Raw genomic sequence first — 24315 nt, forward strand, 5'->3', positions numbered from 1 at the left:
ATAATAAAGCAAAATTTTAGTTAGTTCAGAATAATTTATTATTCGAGGCATCGAAATAACCGTTAAATAACTTTAATTGATTAATAATTCGAAACGAAGAATTTATAACGAAGAACAAAGCTGCGAATAAATATTATTCGAAAGCTTGTTTTAACAAGTTAACCACTCGAAGTAAAACTTTTTCACTAGTTCCAACCAGTAGCAATTATTATTGAAAAAGAAAAATGTTTTATCGCATTCTTTCTCCTCTGCTCGACGAGCGACAAAGGACAGCAAGTTTATTGCTTATTTACAGACGCGTAACACGTAAACAATACTTGGCGGAAGTTGACTCGTCGTTCGTCGTGATGCAAGCGAATTTAAAATTCTAAAATAGCGCCCTTTATTCCCTCTTCTCGAGGCACGCAGCCAGCCACTACCCCTCTCCCTCTACGTGCCTCCATACGGAGTTTAATTGTTTGCCCTAGCCTTTCCTTCCTTTTTTTCACCTCTTTCTATCTCTTTCTTCCGTTTTTTCTTTTTTTTTTTCTCGTTCGCCCCGAATCGATTCCACGTGAGTCGCATGCAGTCCGAAAAACCTCGCCGCCGAAAACTCTTTTTATACACCCTGTGCATTATATATATTTTTTTTGAACCGAAATTATTAAATTCGTATTATATTTATAAACCGAGTAACAAGACGATTTTTCTTTTGGAAAAATAAGAAAGAAGAAACGATGAGGATAAAATTTTTTCGAACGAAATTTTCATTCAGAAAATCGATTAAATTAATTCTATTATTAATCTATTTTATCTATTTTATCTATTTTACTAAATTAATTCTATTATTATTAATTCTATTATTATCAATTCGAGAAATTTTCGAAAATCTCAAGGAAAATATTTTATTTTATTTTTCAAAAGAAAAAAAAACAGCGCGTGTTCGTTCGATGAAACGCTTCTTTATGAACGTAATGTTTGATCAAATCGCGCAATCTCGATTAATTTCTGAACATTTCTGAATTTAGTTCCTCTTTTTCTTTTTCGGCGATTAATCGCGGCATGATTAATTGCGCACACCGTTTGCCTTAAATCCAACTTTGACGCTATTTTCTAGCGTGTTAAGCCTCTATGACGGCGGCCGACCACCGTCGTTGAAGTTCATTAAAATTTTCACTGCGATGAAAACAATCTCTCATGCGCGAACCTTTTTAATTAATTCAATCCGTCTCACTGCGTTTTAGTTTACCATACGAGATGGCGAACGCCGTGTTAAATCGTGGCGACAAACGCCACGGAGAGCGGTAGCTCGATGTAGGTACGTTTATCATTTTTTAAACGTCAAATTGCGTTTAATTAGTTTGTGAAATAGATAATGAGGTGGAAAAAGTGGTGCGTAATGTAAAGCTACTTTTATCATTTTTTATGACGTATACGTAGGTAATTCTGTAACACTCTCATTTTCAGAATTTTCGTTGAAACGAATTTGAATTGTTTCATTTCTTTCCAATGTATTCAAAGTGTAATCTTGTTTTTATTGGAAATAAAAGAAGAACCAAATAATGAAAGATTAGTTGTTCTATATTCTATATTCTATACATTCTTTCTTTGTTACAAGGTGAGATTATATTTTACTAAAACATTTTTCACAAGAAAAATATAAATTTGATCATTTGGAGTTAGAACAGTAATAGAAGCAAATTTAAAATTGATTTTAATTATTGAATTAAAAAAAAAAAGAGAGTATCAAATTCATTTCTAAATAATTTTCTAATAATTTAAATATTTATTTAATGTAAAATAAAAGCGTCTTATTTTTAAAATACTGTTCGCTTTGATGTTTTTTTTTTTTTTGATAATATATCAACAAATTTGGAATTGTTTCTAAAATTGAATTCGAAAATTCGATATCGTTCGAAGCTCGTTATAAACGGATTTGAATATAGATATAAATAATTTTTTTTCTAGGGATTTTCTAGATACACGTAAATAAAATAATTGAGATAGAAAATGAAACTTGAATTAAATATTTTTTTTTTATTCAAAATTTAAACTGCTTTTTATTATAGCATACTTATAAAATTGTACGAATATATATATATATGTGGAAATGTATAATGTTTTATGCTCTCTAAAAATATATTGACTATATATTCCATAATATTCAAATTCTTAAAACATATTAAAGTAAAATAAAATTAAATTTCAATCTTCGTTTCTTTGTAATATTAACACACAGAATATCCCCCTTGATATTAATTACAATATTTTGAAAGCAAATAGGTAACTTTATCACGTGTAATCATAGAACAAATCAATATAAAGGATTAATTAAATGGAAGTTGAATTAATTACATACTAAAAATGATGATAAATGATGGTAAAAAATATTTTTCAAAAAATTATACAATTTTATAAGAGATTTACATTTGATTTAAATTTTCATTCATCTCGAATTCCAAATTTCCAATTTTTTTTTTTCTTTTTCATTCACAAAATTCCACATCAGTGTTAAATTACTAGATGAAATGAACGCTCGTATTTGCATTATTTTGAAAAGTAACCTAACCTTACATGCGTAAAACGAGTCGCGCGACGCGAAGTCGATTTAATTATTCGTGAAATCGAAAATGAACGTGTAATCTCATTTATTTGCAGTGTTTCATCTATCCGGGAAATTATAACACTGATACGTAAGCGTTAAATATGGAATGTCTAGCCTCTGTATGTTATTTACACGACGTCATTCAACCAAAAGCCTGTGATGTGGCTCATAAAGCAGTATATACCTGTTGAGTGGTCTCAGGAGGCTTGTTACGTTCACTACGGACGTGCATACGTCTGCGGTTCCTGGCAGAAAGGAACGCGATTAATTTCGGTTTGACTTGCGAGGCAAAATTCACACCGATGTGAATCTTGCGCGAAAGTCTGCCAACTTTTGCGGTTTCCTATAGGGTTTTGGCACCGGAACCTGGACAAATTATCTCTGTACAGGTCCCTCCGTTGAAGCTGAATCGTTCTGCATTTTTAACTCTGTTACGATAATTGATGAGGAGGAAAAAAGAAAGAGAAAAAGTATGATCGATTAATTTTTTGGTTGAGATTAAGGTGTTGAAGAAATGTTGAAGAATTGTTGTGTTTTAAGTTCTACTATTAAAATGTGATTGTTTGATTGATGGTGTAAAGGAAGATTTTATGATTGAAAATTGGGATAAGAAAATTGAATTGGATGCATAGTTTTTGAGAAAGATGTGTTTGAAGATAAATGAACGATTAATTAAAGGTTAGTTTTTAATTAGATGTAAATAAATAATTAATCGAAGAGTATTTTATTATAATGAAAATAAATAGAAATTGTAAAATAAAATTTCTTTATATAAGGTTTTAAGATTTTTTTAATAAATTGATTTTAATTGTTGATTCTATTAGTATTTTTAAAAAACGAAAAATTAATTTATTGAAAAATTTTTATATTATTTATAAATTATAATGTTATGTAATTATTTTGTATTATAGTAGTTTTATCTTTATAATTTCTTCGATAATTACAATTTCTTTATTTGATTTTCGTCTTATTTTAAGGAATCGATAGAACCTCTTGGAAAGTAAAGAATTTATTAACGAAGTTTCATTGAATAAAAAATTTACAATACAACGAACATATCGATTAATAATAGTTGATTGAACAGAAATATTCAATTTTCTATTAAGTAAAAATATATTCTACAAATTGATATTTAAAATAAAAGTTTATTTTGAAATATTCCTAAATGAATATAACTTTTATTTGTTTCTTTATAACAATTATTTGTTTCATTTGATTGCTTAAAACAATTTGAAGCAAAAACAAGAAAAAATTGATTTATTTTAAAAATTATATGAAATATTTTTAAAATATTTGTTAATAAATTCTATATTTTAATATTCTTTTTTACAATACTTTAATCAATCATTCTTTTTTTATATAAAATATAATTTATATGTTATTAATATAAAAGATGCTTTGACAATATTTTAACTACTATCTTTTATTTTTATTTGAAAAAAAAAAGAATTTTTATAATTTATAGGATAATTTAAAAAATATGAAAGGAAATATTAAAATAATTTGTGTTTTTATATATGTGTATATATATATTTATTAATAATTTTTAACGAGAAGAATTTGTTATTAGAAGAGAATTATAATTAATATGAATATTCATAATTAAAAAGTACTAAGTATTACAATTAATAAATTTAAATTTTAATTATAAATTATTAAAACAAATGAATTTTGTTCACGATTAAATTATCTCATTATTAATTTATCGATAGGAACATAACAAGCATGAATAAAATATAAACTAGCTTTATTGTTGCAAATACCAATAAATATACGTATATATTTATATATTATATATTTTCAGGTTGAAATGACACGTATGCTATTATTTTGTTTCTCATGAATTAAATTTCACGAATGAAATGTAAATATTGCCTCTCATTAGATGCAAAGTTAATTTTAATTTTCATATTTATCGAAGGATTTGTAAATGAAAGGAAAATAAATTGATAATGAATATTCAAAATATGTTTATCAATGGGATAAAAATAAAAAAATGTAATTTTAAGGTTTTTTTTATCTTTAATTATTTATCTTATTCATTTTAATAAAACGTGGTTAATTTAAATAAATATCTAAATTAAATTGTTGGAATTTTTAAAGAATAAAAAATGACTCATCCACGTTGAAAAACTTGTGTTAATGCATGCAATACTGCACTTGACAAAAATTGAATTTATAATAAGTGCAAAGAAAACTTATATATATATAATATAAAACGAATACCTCTAAATTTAATTACATTTTAGGAAATTTTTCAAATATTGAAAACGATTAATAAAAAAAATTAAATATCAGTATGATTCGAACCATTAAAAACAAATTTAATTAAAAGGAAATTCATTCATTTAAAAATTCACTTTTACTCATAATGATAAAATACATCTATGGAAAATATTTATTTGCAATATAATTATAAAATTATTAATTGAAATAATAATTTTTTAAGATGTATTAAAATTATTTGAAATATTTTTTATACAATTTGCACTAATTATTTCAAATATTTTTGTAATGTTTAGACAAAGAAAGGTATAAAGTAAATATAAAAATATATATAATGTATTTAATTCTTTATTATTCATTCAATCTTATTCTTTCCTTTGAATCCTATTATTAAGAAACATAATAAGATATTTATTTGAAACAAAAATAGATTACATTTTATTTTTCAATGATCTCATTCATTTTGACGATACGAAAATATCTATAAATATAAATATGAATATATATTTAAAAGAAATTAAAAGAATAACTAAAACTACGTTAAGATAACATAGCGAACTTAACCTAAAATATCCTTAAGAATTAAAAGAATACCAAGACAAAAGGTTAAGATATGTACAGCAAACGTAACGCAAAATAAAAATTCAAACAAAAATTCAACAAAAATTTCACTCGAATTATTTCAAAAATTGAAATAAGAATTTAAACTAATCCCGATATTTGGGATTCAACTTGATCCAATCTTCCCATCAACACGAGAACTCGTTGCCTATCTATGGCAAATGTCTCTGCATTTAAACATTCGGATATCGCGCGGTATTGTTGAACAAGCACAAACGTTTAATTCCACGATATCACGTTTGGAACAATCGATTCATTATTGGCCGTACGATTTCGCGCAATCCATACCCTGTTTAACATCAATGCGAACAACACTGTAAATACGCGGACGCCGCGCCACGCCGCACTGAAAACGGAACGGACGATCGAGCTGGATGGAACGAGAGTGGGGGAACGACAGAGAAGGATGGAAATTCACGGTAATTCGCCTGATGCTCGAGAGAAACGTATTTGAACTCCTCGAACGGAGTGAAAGTGAAATATTCACCGGGGCGGTCGCATGTTCCATTTAACAGGCGATTGTGCAGTGTGCCGGCCATGGCCGGCAGAGATTGCACCCGGGATCCAAACTTGGACGAGAGATCGCAATTTTCTCCTAATGATAGCGACAAAGCGGTGATAATGGATAATTTTCGCGAAACTCGTTACGTTGGCTACTCGTCGAAAAACCTCGCTATCGGCAATGAACCGAAAATGATAATCCGTAAGCGTTTTATTCCCCATTACGAGGAATCGGCGATATTCGGCTATTTTATTTCGATGAGAATCGAAATTCTCGAATTGGCGGGAAGGAGATATTCGGAGATAATAAATATCGGGATATTTAAATTTGGTGGAAATTTAAATTTAACGAATAGGTATTTGCAATATGTTGGTCAATTTGGTAATTGTAAACGGTGTAAAAGTAAAATTTACAATTGTGATAAAATTATAATGGAGATTAAAATATCGATAAAATTATTTCCAATGCATATATTTGTTTATATAAAGTTTGTAATTAACATTGAATAGAAATAAATTTTAATAGAATGATCAGAATTAATATTGAAGTTAATATCGATTTCAAGTGGCATTATTTTAAAGTATTATAAGTATTTTCATTAATATTTTATTATATTTTAATCCTTAAAATTATAATTTATTCAATTTTTATCAATGTTTTATATTTATGTTTTTCTATTATTTATTTATACAAAATATAGTCTATTTTGCTTTCTTAAACTTTTATATATCAAATATTTATGTAAATAATCTATTTAATAAATATTTAATAAATTGAATATTTTTTAATTTTTCTTTTTTTCTTCTTTTTTTCTGAGAAAATTATTTAATACTTTTAACTTTATTTATTTGTATAAACTTTTATACTATATTTATAATCACAATGAAAATTTTATCTTATTAATTTTTGATTAATTGTTTCTTATCACTTTTCATTTCGAGAAAAGAAAAATTGAAAAATCCAAAAAGTTACAACACATAATTTAACAACTCCGCTGCAACTTATATTTATTTCTATTCAAGCTTATCATCTTATTCCATTAATTTTTCTCAGAAGCACAATTTTCACGTCATACAAAAATTTTCTTATTCATCATAAAATGAAGACGAACGTCGAAATTTCAGTCGAAATGATTTATGCGCCGTATTCCTTCTGTCAGCATTTATAATCGTTTGGCAACATCGATCATTCCTGCTTTCACGATGTACGAAAAAAAAAAAAAAAAAAAAACAGTTTCCAATCTGATAATCATCTTTTTTTTTTTATTTTCCATATTCTGTGCATTTCAAAATATTTTAATGTACATTAAAAAAAGAATCTGATCAGAAGAATTGTATCTTAATATAAATATTATTAAAAATTATTAAAATTTATTTTCGCTTAAAACAAGTAAAAAAATAATTAATTAATATTTATAAAAATACGTGAATATATCATCATTTAAATTTGAATTACTATGAGAAACTAAATTCGCTATTATTCATCATGGATAAATACATAATATATTATTTATTATCCATATTGTTTTTGATTATTTTAAAGCCTTAATCGATAAATTTGGGCTGTCAACAACGAACTCTTCCCTTAAAAAATTTATTTTATTATTAATTAATTTTAATTGTAGCAGAAAAAGAATTAAAATAGCTTAGATAGAGATATAATTACGATATTAGACCGTTGTTAGAAAATGCATTCATCCTCCAAAGAAACATCCGCGAAAGAATATTGAACGAATTTTAAAGACGAATTATCTTCGAGCAAATAACTAAAAAAAGAAATTGGCAGGAAAATTAAAATAGATAAATAAGCGATCGATTAGATTGAAAGAATGTAAATGAGGGAGAGGAAAAGGCAGCTTAAAGGTGCAGGTTAAGCGAGCACTCGTTATGACCGTCAAAAAAGAAGATAAAGACTTGACCCTTGGGCAAGTTGGCAGCAATTATGATACTCGATGTTCTATTATAGGGAAAATTTTAAACGAGAATCCTACAAGATGTTTGTAGAATTGAACTGTAAATAATCCAAAGAAGATCAATTTGGGATTTAGATAAAAAAGGAAATGAAAACGTGGAGTAATATATTTTTGAATTGGTTAATATTGAAAATATTCATCGAGTAAATTTATCGCGAATGAATGATTACTTGTCATTATTTGAAATTTGCAAAGTATAAATGAAACAAAAATATCGATGTATTTTTATACAAAGGCAGTAACGATGTATTTTATTTTTAATTTTGAATTTTAATGTAAATTACGTACGTCGACAAAATTATCGTCATTGGCATTTAATGTTAAAAAATTTATATTGTAGTTTATACAATGATTATCGTGTCTGCCCTCCTCTCAGTTATCGGATAATTAATTAATTTTTTAATTGGAAATTAAAAATAATTAAAGTATAAAAAATATATATTGTTTAAAATGAAATTTAAGACTTTATTACCTGTTATTAAATTATTATAATAACGTTTTTTCGAAATATTTGATGAAAATTTTATAATATGATCAAATAATTTAATTTATATTATGGAAGATGCTAAAATATAGCTCAACAGGTGATCAAAAATTAATGAAATTAGGAAATATATAAATAGAATAATAATTTACTAACGTATCAAGTAATTGCAACAAGTTGTTGTAGAAAAATAATTATCAACTTTATAAATTTTTTATAGATCTAAATACAAATGAAAAGTTAAAAAAAATATCTTCAAATTATTCAAAAATTTTTAAATCTTTAAATATATAAATCTTTTGTTCTATATTTCATGAAAATGATTTAATATAAATGGTATAACTCTTCCATAAATTTCAATAAATCGTTTTAACAAATTTTAAAAAACAAAAGCAATTAATATTCAAATTATGAGAGAATTTTATTCCAGAAAAACATTTTACTTCATTCAACTAACTGGATATCTAATTAACTAAATATACAGTAATGATTATTAATTTTCACATACAAAGCATGAAATAAAATTTTATACTTAATATTATTTATATATTGATAATTTTCATTTCAACTACCTCTACTAAATTATTACAATTCCTCAGAAGGGACGCCATATCGTTTCATCTAAAGTAACTCATCGTCATTAAATCATTTCTTTGCAAGCAACAATTTTAAAAATTATATGGCGAGATTGAAATGGAACGTTTCGTGCGAAAAGAAGAGAAGAACAGAGGGAGAAATATTGGAAGGAATATTGGTACGAAACAATCGATAAGATTTGCAGGCATCGAAAAAAGACATTTGGCAAAGTTGTCGGGCTCCAAGTGCTTTCACCCAAGATGAAAGTGCTTTTCGAATCTTAGCGGAAAATCTGTGAAAAGAATATATTCCGAATATTTTTACCGTTTCATCTCCAATATCGATTCGATGCGAGACTTTCTGGACTTCGCTTCCGCGCTGCTGATGCGAATCCATTCTTCGTATACATCACGATTGAACAGAAATCCAAGAATTCGTCGATAGATAGATACACAGAATGACTCAGACGGATGACGGCACGATCATGGAGGAAGAGATCTCTATATCTCGTGGAAAAATAAGTCGAAAGTATAAAATTTTTTTATTTGAAAAAATTCGAATTTGAAAGTTTTTCAAATGGAAGTAAAATTAATTAATTTAGCTGATTGGATAGGGATCGATATCGGAGTTGCTCTACGTGTGAAAATAAACAAAAAATATAAAACAAAATTTATTTGTCTGTTGAAGCTTTACTTTTTGTGCTTTCGAGTTTTTCAAACTTTCAATTTTCTAATTTTAACAAAATTTTATATTATTAATATATTTTCGTGTTGATGATTGATTCGTATGTCAAATTTGATAAGTAACTATACGTCAAAATTGACAAATAGATAATTTCATTTGTACTTGAAAATTTTTGAAAAATGATTTGATTTACTCGAAATCTCATGAAAAATTGTATTCAATTTATTTTTTCATTCCAATCATCATTCGTGAGATGTATTGTATATTTTTCTATATTGTCGCAAATTTTGTATAATTTATTCAAACTAACAAAGAAAAAAAGAATTTTTAAAAGAGTTTTTAACAAAGCATTATAAACATATATTCACATAAAAATTTTCCTTAGTTATTATTTAGAAATTCTACTTTTTTCAATAATTTTGAAATATGTTGTCGAAAGTATCGTTTGTAATTTTATTAAAAAAATATTTGTTAAAAGAAATTTCAAGTTAAAATGAATTTTTTTGTAAAGTAATATAGGAAGATTTTTGTAATTGATAAATGTAATTTGTAAGTAATATTTGACAAAAATACATATACATAAACATATATATATATTTTATATATCAAAGAAATAATAAAGTAATAAAAATGAAAAATAAATTTAAAAATAATAAAATGTTTAATAATTTGAATTTTAAAAAAATGATTTCAAAATAAGTTTTTTTTTAAACTCTCTAGCGAAATAAATTAAGATTAACCAAATTATAAATTAACAGATATCAATTTAATTACTGCTAACGTAATTTCGCTCAAATTATATCTTTTAAATAATTGAACAAAAACTGTCGATAAATTGGATGGAAATTTAATTTCGATAAAAATACCTTTATTTTAAAGTGTATTTTTTTTTTTTTTAATATAATTTCTTTCTTAATAAAATACTATTCTTTTTATACGTAATGAGAATTAATTAAATATGAATATATATTAAATAAATGACTATTGTTGTAGAATTTATTGTTAAATTCTTTTTACAAAAATAATAAAATAAAAATAAATATCAAATACATCATTAATTATTAAAGTAAAGCATTAATTTCAATTTTGCCACTAAAAAACAATTAATTCGTGTCTCATAATTTAGTTTTTTTAAATTTCGATATAAATTTTAACAGAAAAATAAAAATTATTTAGGAAATTATGCGTTTTCGCATGCGTCCTGAAATATTTAGCAAAAACTTTTTGCATAGAAGAACATAGAATGTTAGTAAACTGATGGTACAAGTTGAAAAGAAATGATTCTATACGCGAAATAAATCGAAAAGATAGAATTAATAATATTTTATGTATAATAAAGATATATTATAGAGATTTTAGATGTATTATTAAATGTACTTAATGATTTACTTAGATGTACTTAAATGTATTTAAGATCCATGTCGATCTGTCATATCGACAGAATGACAAATGAAAGTTTGACTTTGATAATATTCATGGCATTCATGAATACAAACGCAATAAAAACCTTTTTTATAATATAAAAGTCAAATATAACGAATAATCTTCAATATCGATTTACTCGGAAACGAAGCCCCGTTATTTTTTTCTTTTTGACTTATTTTTATATATAGATCCATTCCTTTGTACCATCAGTCGGTAACTCTGTATATTATGGATACATATTTGACATGATTAAATACGTATCGTTACGAAAATTTACATTTGTTTCGAAATATTCTTTTTAAAATTCTATTTACATGTATCATACACCATCCGAATTTCCCTCTAGTTTCGAAATGAAGCACACCGCTTCGTTTATATTTAATTATTGAACGCCGATAGCCAAGCAATTGCATACAAATTATTAATATTATATATTGCGCTAGTTGTGCGACGTTCTTGTGTATTATCGTTGCTTAAGATTTCTCTGTCGATACTTTTGTATGTATGAAGTTTTGCTTGTGTGCACCGTTTACGTGCATACAAATATGTTTCTGAATGTGCAACGTTGAAGGAATTAAACAGTTAGCGAACAACAATACCGTGCAAAAACATAATCGATAAAAAGATATATGTCATTCCATTTGAAAAAAACAAAAATGACAATATTTGTAAAATAATAATTGTAAAATACTTTTTTTTTTTTTTGAATGATGCACTGAATGTTTTGGAATCTTGAATTATTCACGATAAACTCTTGTATCCACTACATTGATTTAATCCACTAGTTATTTCAATGACAAATGAACGATAATTCGCACTTTTAAATTAAATTAAATTATTATTTGATTAATTTTGCACCAATTTAAGCGACTAAGAAAATGTAAATATTCCTCCTTAATGATAATTGCATCTTGCATTATTGTTTCTTGCGTATGAAACGAACTATTGTTACGATATTTCTTACCACTCTCGTATCTACTTGTTTCTCGTTCAAACGTCGACAAAAATAAACAGCAATAATTTTGCACGGTATTGTGCATCCAAGTTTACCGCTTTAAATTCGAAGCATTCGCTTGAAATCGCTTAGAGAGAAAAAAAAAAAAAAAAAAAAAGCTCTCGCAAAAGAGATCAAATCGAACGCTGAGAAATCATGTAATAAATGACATCCATCTAGTCATCGATACATTTTTAGCTTAATTTTACCGCGTAAACTCGGTTCGTTCAAGTGTATACGCGATACAAATCTCGATTGAAAAATGAAATAAATAAAGTCATTTAGGATTTAGTCTTAAAAAAAAAAAAAAAGAAAGAAAAATGAAAATAAAAAAATAATAATATTCGTTTCTCCGACAACGACAAATTATAGGAACTCTGCTTAGCGATTAGTTTGATTTTTTCAGTGTCGAATTTGTTTGTTCGTCATGCTGCACATAATAGTTGAAAGCGAAGGCATAGTTAATGAGGACGTTCTGCTGATAGTTGATTATTATATAGATTCTTTCTTGGGCCTTCACGATTGAGCGGTCCATTTTCATCCAGACTATTTATTAGTGTTTTGCTCCCGTTGCGCTTTTGCGAACACTAAGTGCATCACGAGACATGCACTTTAACTTTCATTTCGGAATTTATTGTTCGTATTTAGCCCGTAACAACTAACTTGCAGCCAAGGAGACACCTTTTAATGGTGGCTTAATTCGACACCAAGAATTTTACCCGAATTTTGAAAGCTGGCTTCCGTGTCTTTGTCTTTTAATCAATCCATTTGTCGCTTTTAAAAATTTTTTTTGCAATTAATTATAGAAAATCGATGAAAAAAGTTGATACCCTAGAAATTGATTTTTGACAATACGATAGAGTTAATTGTTTAATGAGAAAATATTTTATAATCCTTTCATTAGAAAAATTAGAAAAATTTGTTTTCATATTTTCTTACATTTATTATTTTAATACATGAAAAGGAATATATAGTGACTACAAAAAAGTATTTGTTTATTGTTGCATCTGTTATTTAAATATTAATGAAATAGATTATTGTTATATTTAATTTAATATTTTTGATACCATGAAAATGTGAAATATGATAAAAGAAATATTTCATTGGAAAATAAATATATAATAAAAATTATAAATATGTATTTGACGAATTGAAACAAATAAACTTCCCTTCGAATAAAAATATTTGTTAAACCCTCACTGTGCAAAATAAAAAAAGAATGTTATTTTTAAAAAGTTCAAATATTTTAATCCTTTTCAATCTTTCGATCGATCGAACTACCTAATTAATCCATCCACCAACGATCAAAAAATAAGAAAAGAGTGTTGTCGTCCAGGCTGCAGGTTCGTCTGTTAAAAAGTAAACTACGTGGGCATGAAAATTAATAATTTAGAAAAAAATCTTTGCGAGAAAGATGCTAATGCGGACGACTCTTTTGTTTCGAGCAGGTCGATCTAAGGCATATGGACGAGAAATCGGGAAGCAATGTGGTGGATGTCGGAGTCGACCTCTCCGAATTCTACATGTCGGTAGAATGGGATATTTTAGAAGTACCTGCAGTACGGTGAGCATGTTACATTTCATAAATAACAATTTTCCAAATATATATTTTTTAACTCGATTATTCCACGATATTTCAACTTTTATTGCGTATAAAATAAAAATAATATCCACTTGCTTCGAGTTAATCGAATCTTTAAACACTAATTTGAAATCAGTTACGAAAATATTCACATCTTTCACGAGAACATTCCCCTAATTTCGATGAAAAATTTTAACGAAATTTCGTAAATGAGCCTAAATAGTATGCCTAATACTAAAAATAATTCTATAGTAACGATAAGAAAAGATAAAAAAAAAAAAGTTGTAAAAATTCGAATGCTGAAATTTTTACGAAAAGTTTATTAAATGTTCTTTATCACGGTCGGACAGGCAAGCGTTGTCGCAAGCAATTAAACGTGTCTGAACTCCAAGGAAAATTCAAATGTCTGATATTTTTGCCAGTTTTTTTCCTTTTTCTCTCTCGAAGGATGACGCGACATTCGGTCGAATAGGTTTCTGTTAGATATTTAAACGAACGTCGTCACGTAAGTGGAATATCGTTGCTATGGTCAGACAGTCGGAGGAATGGTCAGACGCGTTTAAATTGCAACCGGAATTTCAATCGATCGAGTGAATGGACGAGGGAATGGACATCTTGCATGTCGTTTGACGGAATTTCGCTGTAAAAAAAAGAAAAAAAAAATCGCCGTCTGTTAGAGAAGCGTTAATGAAAAATTTTCAATATAAAGTTCGTCTGACTACTTCTTTTTTTTTTTTTTTTTTGCGAAAACAATATTTTCGACGGATTTTCTTCAATTTACAAGAAAACGATAAATACGAAGAATCTATGAATAATAAAAATAATTTATACTTTAAAATTTAAATAATTCGTATATATATATATATATGTTAGCTTAAGTTAGGTTAGGTTAGGTTATATATATATATTATTAGGTTATATATATATATGTTAGGTTAGGTTAGGTTATATATATATATATTATTAGGTTATATATATATGTTAGGTTAGGTTAGGTTAGGTTAGGTTAAGTTAGGTTATATATATATATTATTAGATTATATATATGTTAGGTTAGGTTAGGTTAGGTTAGGTTAGGTTATATATATATATATATATTTAATTTGTAAATTTCTCATTTCTTTTTTTTGTCTGCAGAAACGAAAAATTTTACACCTGCTGCGACGAGCCGTACCTGGATATTACATTTAATATAACAATGCGAAGAAAAACACTTTTCTACACTGTGAACATAATTATTCCGTGTATGGGAATTTCCTTTCTTACGGTACTGACGTTTTATCTACCTAGCGACAGCGGGGAAAAGGTAAGTGCGATATTTTCACGAAAATTTAATGTCGAACGAGCGAGTTCAAATCACGAGAATTTCAAAAAAACATTTTTATTACATATTTTGATTCGAACCCTTAAACTACTCTCTCCGTGTTCCTTGCCATTTTAACGGCAGAATTTCTTCCATATCTTAATATAACAAATATATAAAATGTTATATGTAAATTCGTAAATATGGAATGTATGTCGAACAGGTTAAAAAGTATTTATTAAAAATTTTGAATAACGTATCCATCGTTCCTGTACAAAATGTTTAATCGTTTGTGCACGTGAGAAACTTGAAAACGTTGTCGTCTGACGATAAATATTCTGCTAAATCTTTTTGCGCGTGCATGTGAAAAAGTATTAAAATGGAAAGCACGAACGGGAATGAAAAATAACTGAAGAAACAGTGGGGTTGTTTGAATAGTTGAGAACAACGTGAAAAATGTGTATAAAGAGGGGAAAAGAATTCTCATTACTGAAATACGTATTTCGACGAAAATTTTTGATATTTTCGTGGGGAGAAAAATTGATCAAAAAAAAAAAAAAAAAAAAAAAGAAAAAAAAAGGAAATGAAATTTAAATAATAGTTGAAAATAATGCAAGGAATGTATATAATGAAGAGAGAGAAGAATTTTCATTACTAAAATGTACAGGTTGAAAGGGAATTTTTTGATATTTTGAAATGGAGGAATGATGGAGAGAAAAATGAATGTGTGTTATAATGCAAAATGTCTAATTATTTGTATAATCTAATCGAACAAAAAATGATTCCTCGTGAAAAAATAAATCTCAAAGAAAGAATAAAAATTTTTTATTTACATTTCAATATCTCTTCCACTGGAATTGAAAGTGAAAGTGAAAGTCAAAGATGAATTTTTAAATTCAATTTTTTCGAAAATTAATTAATTTTCAAATAAGAAAAATTTTATTCCACATCTTTTTGCCTATTTTTCTAGAATAGAATTATTTTTATAGATAATTTATTCTAATCAAAAGATGGCCAATTTGAAAAATTGAAAATTCAAATTTAAAATAAAGCCGTGAATGAAAAAATTTTATGTATCTTCAATCATCTCTTAACGATTAACTGAGAGACATAAATATACGAAATCTAATAAATAATTTTCATGAATTTATAAACCTTTAGAATTTTAATCCCGATCACGAAACACCGCACAATTTTTCATCTTCCATCGAATAGAGAATTGCTGTTTCCCCAATTCAAGGCTTCAAATTGACAGGCGGAAAGTTTTCATCAAAAACGATCGTTTGCAGTTCCCAATGGTGAATATTTCAATCTGACAAACAACAAGGAAAGCTGCATTAAAGTATCGATCGTTAATTAAAACACAAATATTCGAAGATATCTCCATGCCTACTTAATATCAATCAAAAGACCATTAATGATCGTCGTTCACAATATTACAATAGAAATTCGTCGATCATCCGAACTAATTATGAGAGAAATTATGGATATGCGTTTTTTTTAATAATCTATCGATAAAAGGTACATTCATCGATCCATCACGAAGAAAAAAAATGAACAATTTTCAAAATATGAATGTTTATTAGATGAAAGAATACTTGCATAATAAAAGAAAATATATTGGAAAAAATATTTAAACAATTGTTATAAGATAATAATTTAAATACATCCTCGAATAATGGATGTTTTATTTGTAATTATTTTTTTCAATGTAGAAACGATCAACTGCAAATTTTAACGTTTCGAATTTTCGTAAATAAATTTTAAAAGGAATTTGTATCGATATATTCGCAATTCACATCTATTTACCAAAGGTATCAGCGTGATATTTCCATTTCATATTCTTGTCTATCTCGCAATATTTGATATATCGCTGTACGGAATATGATCTTGAGATTCCATTCTTTTCAATTCCTATATATTTGTTGTATTTACTCAAGTGAAGACATAGAAAATTACTTGAATTATTTGAAATTTATCAAAATAGCTATTAACAAATTTTTCAAAAAAAAAAAAAAAAAGGAATTATTCGATTTTTCTTTTGGAAAGCAGAAGATTCGTCATTTGGTGTGCGCAGCCATTTTGCATCCCGTTGTATATTTTTCGCCATTTTACAACCGTTTCTTGCTCTTGCAAAGCGAAAATCAATATCCGTCAGCCCTTCAATCTTTGGTAGAAAAGTCTCGTAGAATGAAACACTTGGAGAATCATTCGTGAAAGGATATTCGCCAAGGCACGGTTCTATCGTAAAGTTAGGTTAAGTTAGGTTAGGTTTGATAGAACGAAACGTATTCAACGACGAATCAAGGGAAAGACAGTAATTGCTTGTTTCCTAAGTTTTTTTTCGCGTTCTCTGCGGGGAGAGAGTGAACCAGTGCAAACGAATATAAATCCCCCGATGGAGAAACTTTGAATTTATGGCGGTCGTTAATCATCCAGCTAAAAGTTTCACTGGCAGAACTGCATTTTCGTGGAATGCAAGTTTTATTGAACCGAATCCTGTCGTGGTGTTGATCTGCATGTGTTTCGAATGGATCCGCAATATACGATATTTGCGGTAGTTTTTGTTTTAATTTAAACGTTGACAGACGACTTCCTTTAAAATAATTCGATTTTTATGTGGCGAGCGTTTTAAAAAGCGTTTTTCCTTCATCACAATTTCTGTTGATATGTTTCGTGAAAATTACTTTCGAAAATTCGATTTTATAGGATAAAACAAAATTCAAAAGTTGATAGGAAAATTTCATTTGCATTGGATAAAGGAAGACAGCTCAATCTTCGTCACAGCGCCATCTCAATCTCTTCGAAGGAATTATTATTGACGAAACCTTTTAAGCATCTGTCTTGTACAACGAAATAAAAATTTGGATAGCATCTTAATTTTTAAATTTTTTTAAGAATTACAAAATGATTTCATGATTCATCAATTTATATTTGATAATAATCATTAGATCTTGTCTCCCATTCTCTCTTCACTTCTCGTTTTATATTAAAGTTTGAATCGTTTATAACTTGATAAATAAGCTTGATCAATTAAAAATTCTTTTCTGTCGACTTTTATATTTATTTTGATCTCTTGAATCCTTCAAAAATATTCCTCACGAATGTATTAATACTCTATAAAGCCGGTTCAATTACTTTCGCTATTAGTGGAACGATCAAAGACTTTCTGGTTACAGATAATATGATTTCAAAGAGGTTCAAAGTGATGCCGGCGACATGAATGTGCAAATTCTCTCTTTGAGTAAGCATACAGGAACATCGCTTTTTTTTTTTCTTCTATTTTTTCCTTTTTTTTTTTTTTTTTTTTTTTACTCTTAACTTTAGACTACAGCACATGGTGAAATTGAACTCTGATATAAATACAGGAATTTCTCGGAGCTTGGGTAATAACGATTTCTATTGAATAAAAATTTCTATTAAACAAATTCTGTTAAATCTTTATATACATCATATAAAAATAATAGAAATATTTAGAATTACATATTAATCTTTTGAAATTAGCACTAACTGACTCATAAATATTTATATATATATACTTAAATATTTTATATACATCATGTATATATATAAAAATAATAGAAGGATAACATAGTATTTAGAATTACACATTAATTTATCTTTTGAAACTAGCACTAACTGGTTCATAAATATTTTATATAAAATATTTTATATATATACTTAAATATATTATATATACTTAAATACTTTATATACATCATATATATAAAAATAATAGAAGGATAGCATAGTATTTAGAATTACACATTAATTTATCTTTTGAAACTAGCACTAACTGGTTCATAAATATTTTATATAAAATATTTTATATATATACTTAAATATATTATATATATTTAAATACTTTATATACATCATGTATATAAAAATAATATAAGGATAGCATAGTATTTAGAATTACACATTAATTTATCTTTTGAAACTAGCACTAATTGGCTCATAAATATTTTATATAAAATATTTTATATATATACTTAAATATATTATATATACTTAAATATTTTATACACATCATATATATATATAAAAATAATAGAAGAATAGCATAATATTTAGAATCACACATTAATTTATCTTTTGAAACTAGCACTAACTGGCTCATAAATATTTCTTTATTATCATTTAAAATTATTTTAATATTTTGCTTGGTAAAAAAATGTTTACAATAGAATCTTCCTTATGAATATCCATTGTACTACTACACGAATGTTCATACAAACGTTCTGTCATAATATATAAAATATTTATATTTCCCTCCATAAGAACAACAATGATTATGAATATGGATTACTCATGATTTCGAAACATTTATATATAACTTTCGATTTAAATGAAACACTCAAAGAAGAAAAGAAAGAAAAATTCTTTTAATTTGAATACATTTTTATCTTTTCAATGAAAAGTTAATAAACATAAATTGTTACTTTCCACGAAATTTGTATTCTAAATTAATATATATACACCATAACACATTTCAACACAATTTTCACAAAAATATTCAGAATCTCTTTACTCGTTACTCGGGGAAAATTTCCAGTCGAAATTTAATATTTTAAAAACTACAAACTCTTTCTCCTGAGATTAACAACCGTAAAAAAAAAAAAAATAAAAAATAAAAAATCCCGTCCCAAAATCCTTTATTTTCAACAAAAAAAAAAAAAATTTGATCAACGTCGAGGGTCACCTAAGCAAACACGCGGCGTGTGTGTTTATTTAACGCAACGCGCAGAAACAAGGTCTCTGGTTTCTCCCGGAAACGGGAGGCATCGAAACCACCGCGCGTAAACACAGACATGGAAAAATATCGAGCGAAAAGTTGTCAGATGCCAGTCACGCGCCCACCAATGGACAGTTAGGTAACCAAAGATCCGTGCGAGCCACGAAAGGGAGAGGAGAGGGCGCCCTGAGGGCAAAAAGTCGACGATGGTTGAAAGGAAAAAGACGGATGGGGAACGGAGGGGCAATGCAATTAATTCCTTTATCCCGAGGAACGGTCGTGCTTACCTATACTTAACGTCCGTAAAGCGGACGTGTGTGAAATATGCGCCGAATTAGTTCCCCTCCACGCGGCTGTCGGCCTCGTTATTTTCCCTTATCTGTAGGTAGGAGCCGGTAGTTACTTTTGGCTCGGGACTATTTTTCATTTCCACCGCCGACTCCTCTCTCTCTTTCTCTCTCACCTTCGACCTCTTCTCGCCTCATCGTTTCATCCATCCAAGGATTTCTCGCCTTCGCCTCTCCGCGTGTCCGTTTTCCTTCCCTTTTTCCTTTTGCTCTCTTTCCTTCTCTCCCTCGAAAATCGTTGCCCCCTCGAGGCAACGATCCTCTTTGTACTCGGGGGCCTCGAATACGCGACAGAATAAATAGAGGAAAGGAGGAACCGGTGAACGCGGTTCCGTCATCGATGCTCTTTTTCATCCTCACCCTTCGACAGACTCTTATCTCCGGATCTGGATTCTTTGGGAGGAAAAACCGCGCGGTTTTTATCGACGTGCTCGGCGAGAGGAACGCTTTTCCTTCGAACGCTTCTTCCTTTCTCGAGCTTGCACGAAGGGGAACACGCGTCACCTTTTTCGTGTTTTCTTTCTTCTTCTTTTCTTCCTCGTTTTTTCGTGAAATCAATCCGCTGTCGCAGTTGATTCGTTGATTCTTCTTTCGAAAGGGAATATCTGTGAGCGAGATGTATCGAAGAAACTTTTTTTGATTTAAAGAGTAATTTTGAAAAGTGAGGAGGGAAAGCTTTGTTGTTGGATTGTGGATATTATTTTTAATTGAAAAATTGAATTAGAAAGTAATGATAAATGAATTGGTGTAAGAATAATTAATAATAATAAAAATATTGTATTTTTCATCAAAAAGGATCAAAAGTGCAGATTTTATATTTTTGATTCTTTAAAGCTTCCAGAAATTAAAATTTCTATGTCGTATCGAATACGTTTTCATATTATAATACAATTCATTTTGTGATTAATTGATAAAAATTCAAGAAAAATTATTGATAAAATAAAGTGATTTTATTTCATCAAAATAATACCAAGCTCTACACTTATATTGCAGTCGAAAATAAATTTTGTAAAATGAATTGGAATATTATTTATACGTTCTGTCAAAGTATTATTTATTTCTCTACAAAATATTTTGAACAGGAAAAAACAAATTTCAATTTTTAAAAAAATTCTAAAGATCACACTTTCCTATTATTCTTCTTTTTATTCTACTCTATCTTCTTAATTGTAAATTCTTGATAAATTTCTCAACTCCAAACAAAAGTAATATTTTTGACACTTTTTGGAACACTTTTAAAATAGAATTGTTTATATTTTATTCTCGTTCAAGAGTTTTATGTTCCATGAAACATATTGAAGTTTTGAAACATAAAAGAATTGAATGAAAGGAACGACAAATGCAATACTTTCAATTGAAAAAAATAAATTTCAGAGAAAATTTCATATTGATTTTCAATGAAATTATAATCATAAGATGCTATGGATAATATATTTCATCAGACAATGTCGTTCATAAAATGCTATGAATGGGATGTATCATCTTACAAATTATATAGTATATTGTTCTTGATAAGGGATTAAATAACAGAATTTTTTCTCTTAATTCTTTTTAATACTAGACTTTTACATAAAAAGTTTTAAAGAAAATTTCCAAGACTTCAAAAATGATATTCATCATGAATTGTAAGTATAGATTGATCAATATCACAGTATCAGTATCAGACATGGCAGGAAATTATTATTATCATCGAATTTTTGTTTTAACTTTGACAAGAAATCTTTTTTCCACTGATATAATGATATTATAAATAATATGAATAATGTAAATAGTTATATTTTTTTTAAATGAAACTCTTTTAAAGAATCATACGATTATTATATTATTTCACGTAAATTTTGTATGAGAAAAAAATGTTTAATTAACATAGATTCTACAATCAATCCATTTAACGTAAAATCGACTTTTATTGTTTAATTAAATATTCGAATATCTATTTTTCACAATACATTGAATGTAAATAGAGAAATTATTTTATTAAAAGTATATTTAAAATTTTGTTTAAATTGTCAATATTGATTATTTTATAGGTGCAAATGTATAATGTAAATTTTATTTGTTGTAAGTAAATGTTCAATATATCACTGTTCGATTCATAGATAAACATATAATGTATATTGCACGAGAATAATGCTTATCATTCTCAATAAATATTACAAATATTACAAATATTTGTACATATTCTATTTTATTACATTTACAACAATGCATACATAAAAAAAGAAAAAGAAAACAATATAAATCTTTTCAAATAAAATTCTGAAGAATTTTGACAAGAATTTTATTAAGCAAATGAATAATCTAAATATCGTTACATTCTTAAATCCAATTCTGAAACACAATTTTCCTTTATCTACATCACACTGGTAATAAAACTGTTCTTTGAATATTTGTTGACTTCCTCGGTTCGAGGATAAAAAAGTAGTGAGAGGATAAAAATCTGTGAAAATATCGTGTAAAAGCAAGAGAAAAGGCGATAAGAAAACCGTGTAAATAAATAAACAAATCGTATAAAGATGAATAAAACGTGATGAAAAAGAACGTGTGAAAGTGAAAAAAAAATTCAGTGTAAAAACGAATAAAATAAAAAAAAAATCTACGTGAAAGAGAATCGTGTAAAGCAAGTACATTATAAAAAGAATCTCAAATATATTTCGCAAAAATAACGTTTACCATAATATATGAATACTAAAAACTACTACATTTATGCGTATTAAATAATATTTTTCTGTATTAATAATAAATTTTGGATATAACTTATAAATCCCTTCATTTATGTAAGGAATGTAGAAGAAATTCACTCATAATATCGAATATAAATAATAAAAATTTTATTTTAAAAAAAGTTAATTGCAGTTTGCAATCAGGATTGGTTTGACATTTTCTAATTTTTTTCAATATATTGAATATTATAAGAATTTAAAATTTTGGATTCTTTTGTTTTAATAATAATTGTATAATAATAATCTTTAAATATGAGAATTTGTAAATGTACAAATTGTAAAATCAAAATTTTTAATCCATTTTAAATTGATTTTGTGATTTTATAAGATTAACGAGAAATATATTTGTGAGGCTAAACAATTTACAATGTAAGATTTAAGAAATATATAAGTAGAGAAGAAAATGATTTTTTAATATAGTATCTGTTCAATAATGGTTGGTGAATATAGGAGAAATAAAAAGGAGGAATTGAAGATCGGGGTAAATGATTAGATATTGAAATGAAGTTTCTTTCCAGTGTAAGAAACTGGCTTCTCGAAGTGACGTATAAAAGAGTGGGAAAAGAGGAAATGATGGTGGAAATAAGTTTAGTAGGATAACGGGTTAAAGTAAACTTTTCAAACATTTCAATTTTAATTTATGCTTATTTCAATCAATTTTCTATTTTTTTTTTTATACATTTTTGCATTTTTTTAACTTTAAAGTTATTGCAAATATGCTATTTATTTAATAAAAAATTTATATGGAATAATGAATTTTTAAAAGAATGTATTTATAAAATTGTTAAAATATATAATGAAAAATATACATGTATTTATAATAGTATATATAAATTCATTTGTGCAAGTATAATATAAAATTCAAAAATGTATAAACAATATTTATTAACAACTGAATGCATATAATTCATAACAAAAATATTTTTACATAATAACTTAATAGACTTTATAATTTGTGTCTCCAAGAAAAAATCTTAATCCATTAATATGTTAAAACAATTATTACAATCATTATTAAATTGTGCACAGTATTTTTTTATATATTATATATATATATGTAAATTTAATTAGTGAAAAATTTTATGTAATTTATTTACATATCATTGAATGTATACTTACATATACAAATGAAATTTTTTTATTATACATTCCTTGAATTATTTTTTATTACATATATTTTTTTTTATTGCTCACTGTACGTGATAAATATAAACTTTCTTTCCTTCATTTCATTTGAATTTATATTATGTCTCTAATTAACTACATCGTAGCATATTTTCCTTTTACAACAATTAATGCAAAATTCTCTCTCAAAGTGTATCAATTTAGAAGATTTAAGATACAGCGTTTGATACTAAAGTTTCATGAAACTAACTTTTGTTTGAATAGCTGTTGAGCTCAAAGGATTACTGATGAACCATCAGTGATGATTAAAGAACAGATTTTCTGTAGCGAGGCAACAATCAATGGGTTTATCTATTTTCGCACAGAATTCTTTCGTTAAAATTCTCACGTTATTCCAAAGTTTTTATATAAAATTATATTACATACACA

The 24315-nt window shown here is 26.8% G+C and overlaps 1 protein-coding gene across 10 annotated transcripts in view; it reads left to right on the top strand.

The window, feature by feature from the left end:
* Positions 1-24315, top strand: part of nAChRa4 (nicotinic acetylcholine receptor alpha4 subunit) — a 264788-nt gene that overhangs the window by 180115 nt on the left and 60358 nt on the right. For all 10 annotated transcript variants that reach the window (XM_016912941.2, XM_006562553.3, XM_016912940.2 and 7 more), the window contains 2 exon segments: positions 13517-13632; positions 14788-14956. In XM_016912941.2, coding sequence (XP_016768430.1) covers positions 13517-13632; positions 14788-14956 — 285 coding nt within the window.

Source organism: Apis mellifera, linkage group LG7, assembly GCF_003254395.2.
Source record: "Apis mellifera strain DH4 linkage group LG7, Amel_HAv3.1, whole genome shotgun sequence".
Lineage (NCBI taxonomy): Eukaryota > Metazoa > Arthropoda > Insecta > Hymenoptera > Apidae > Apis > Apis mellifera.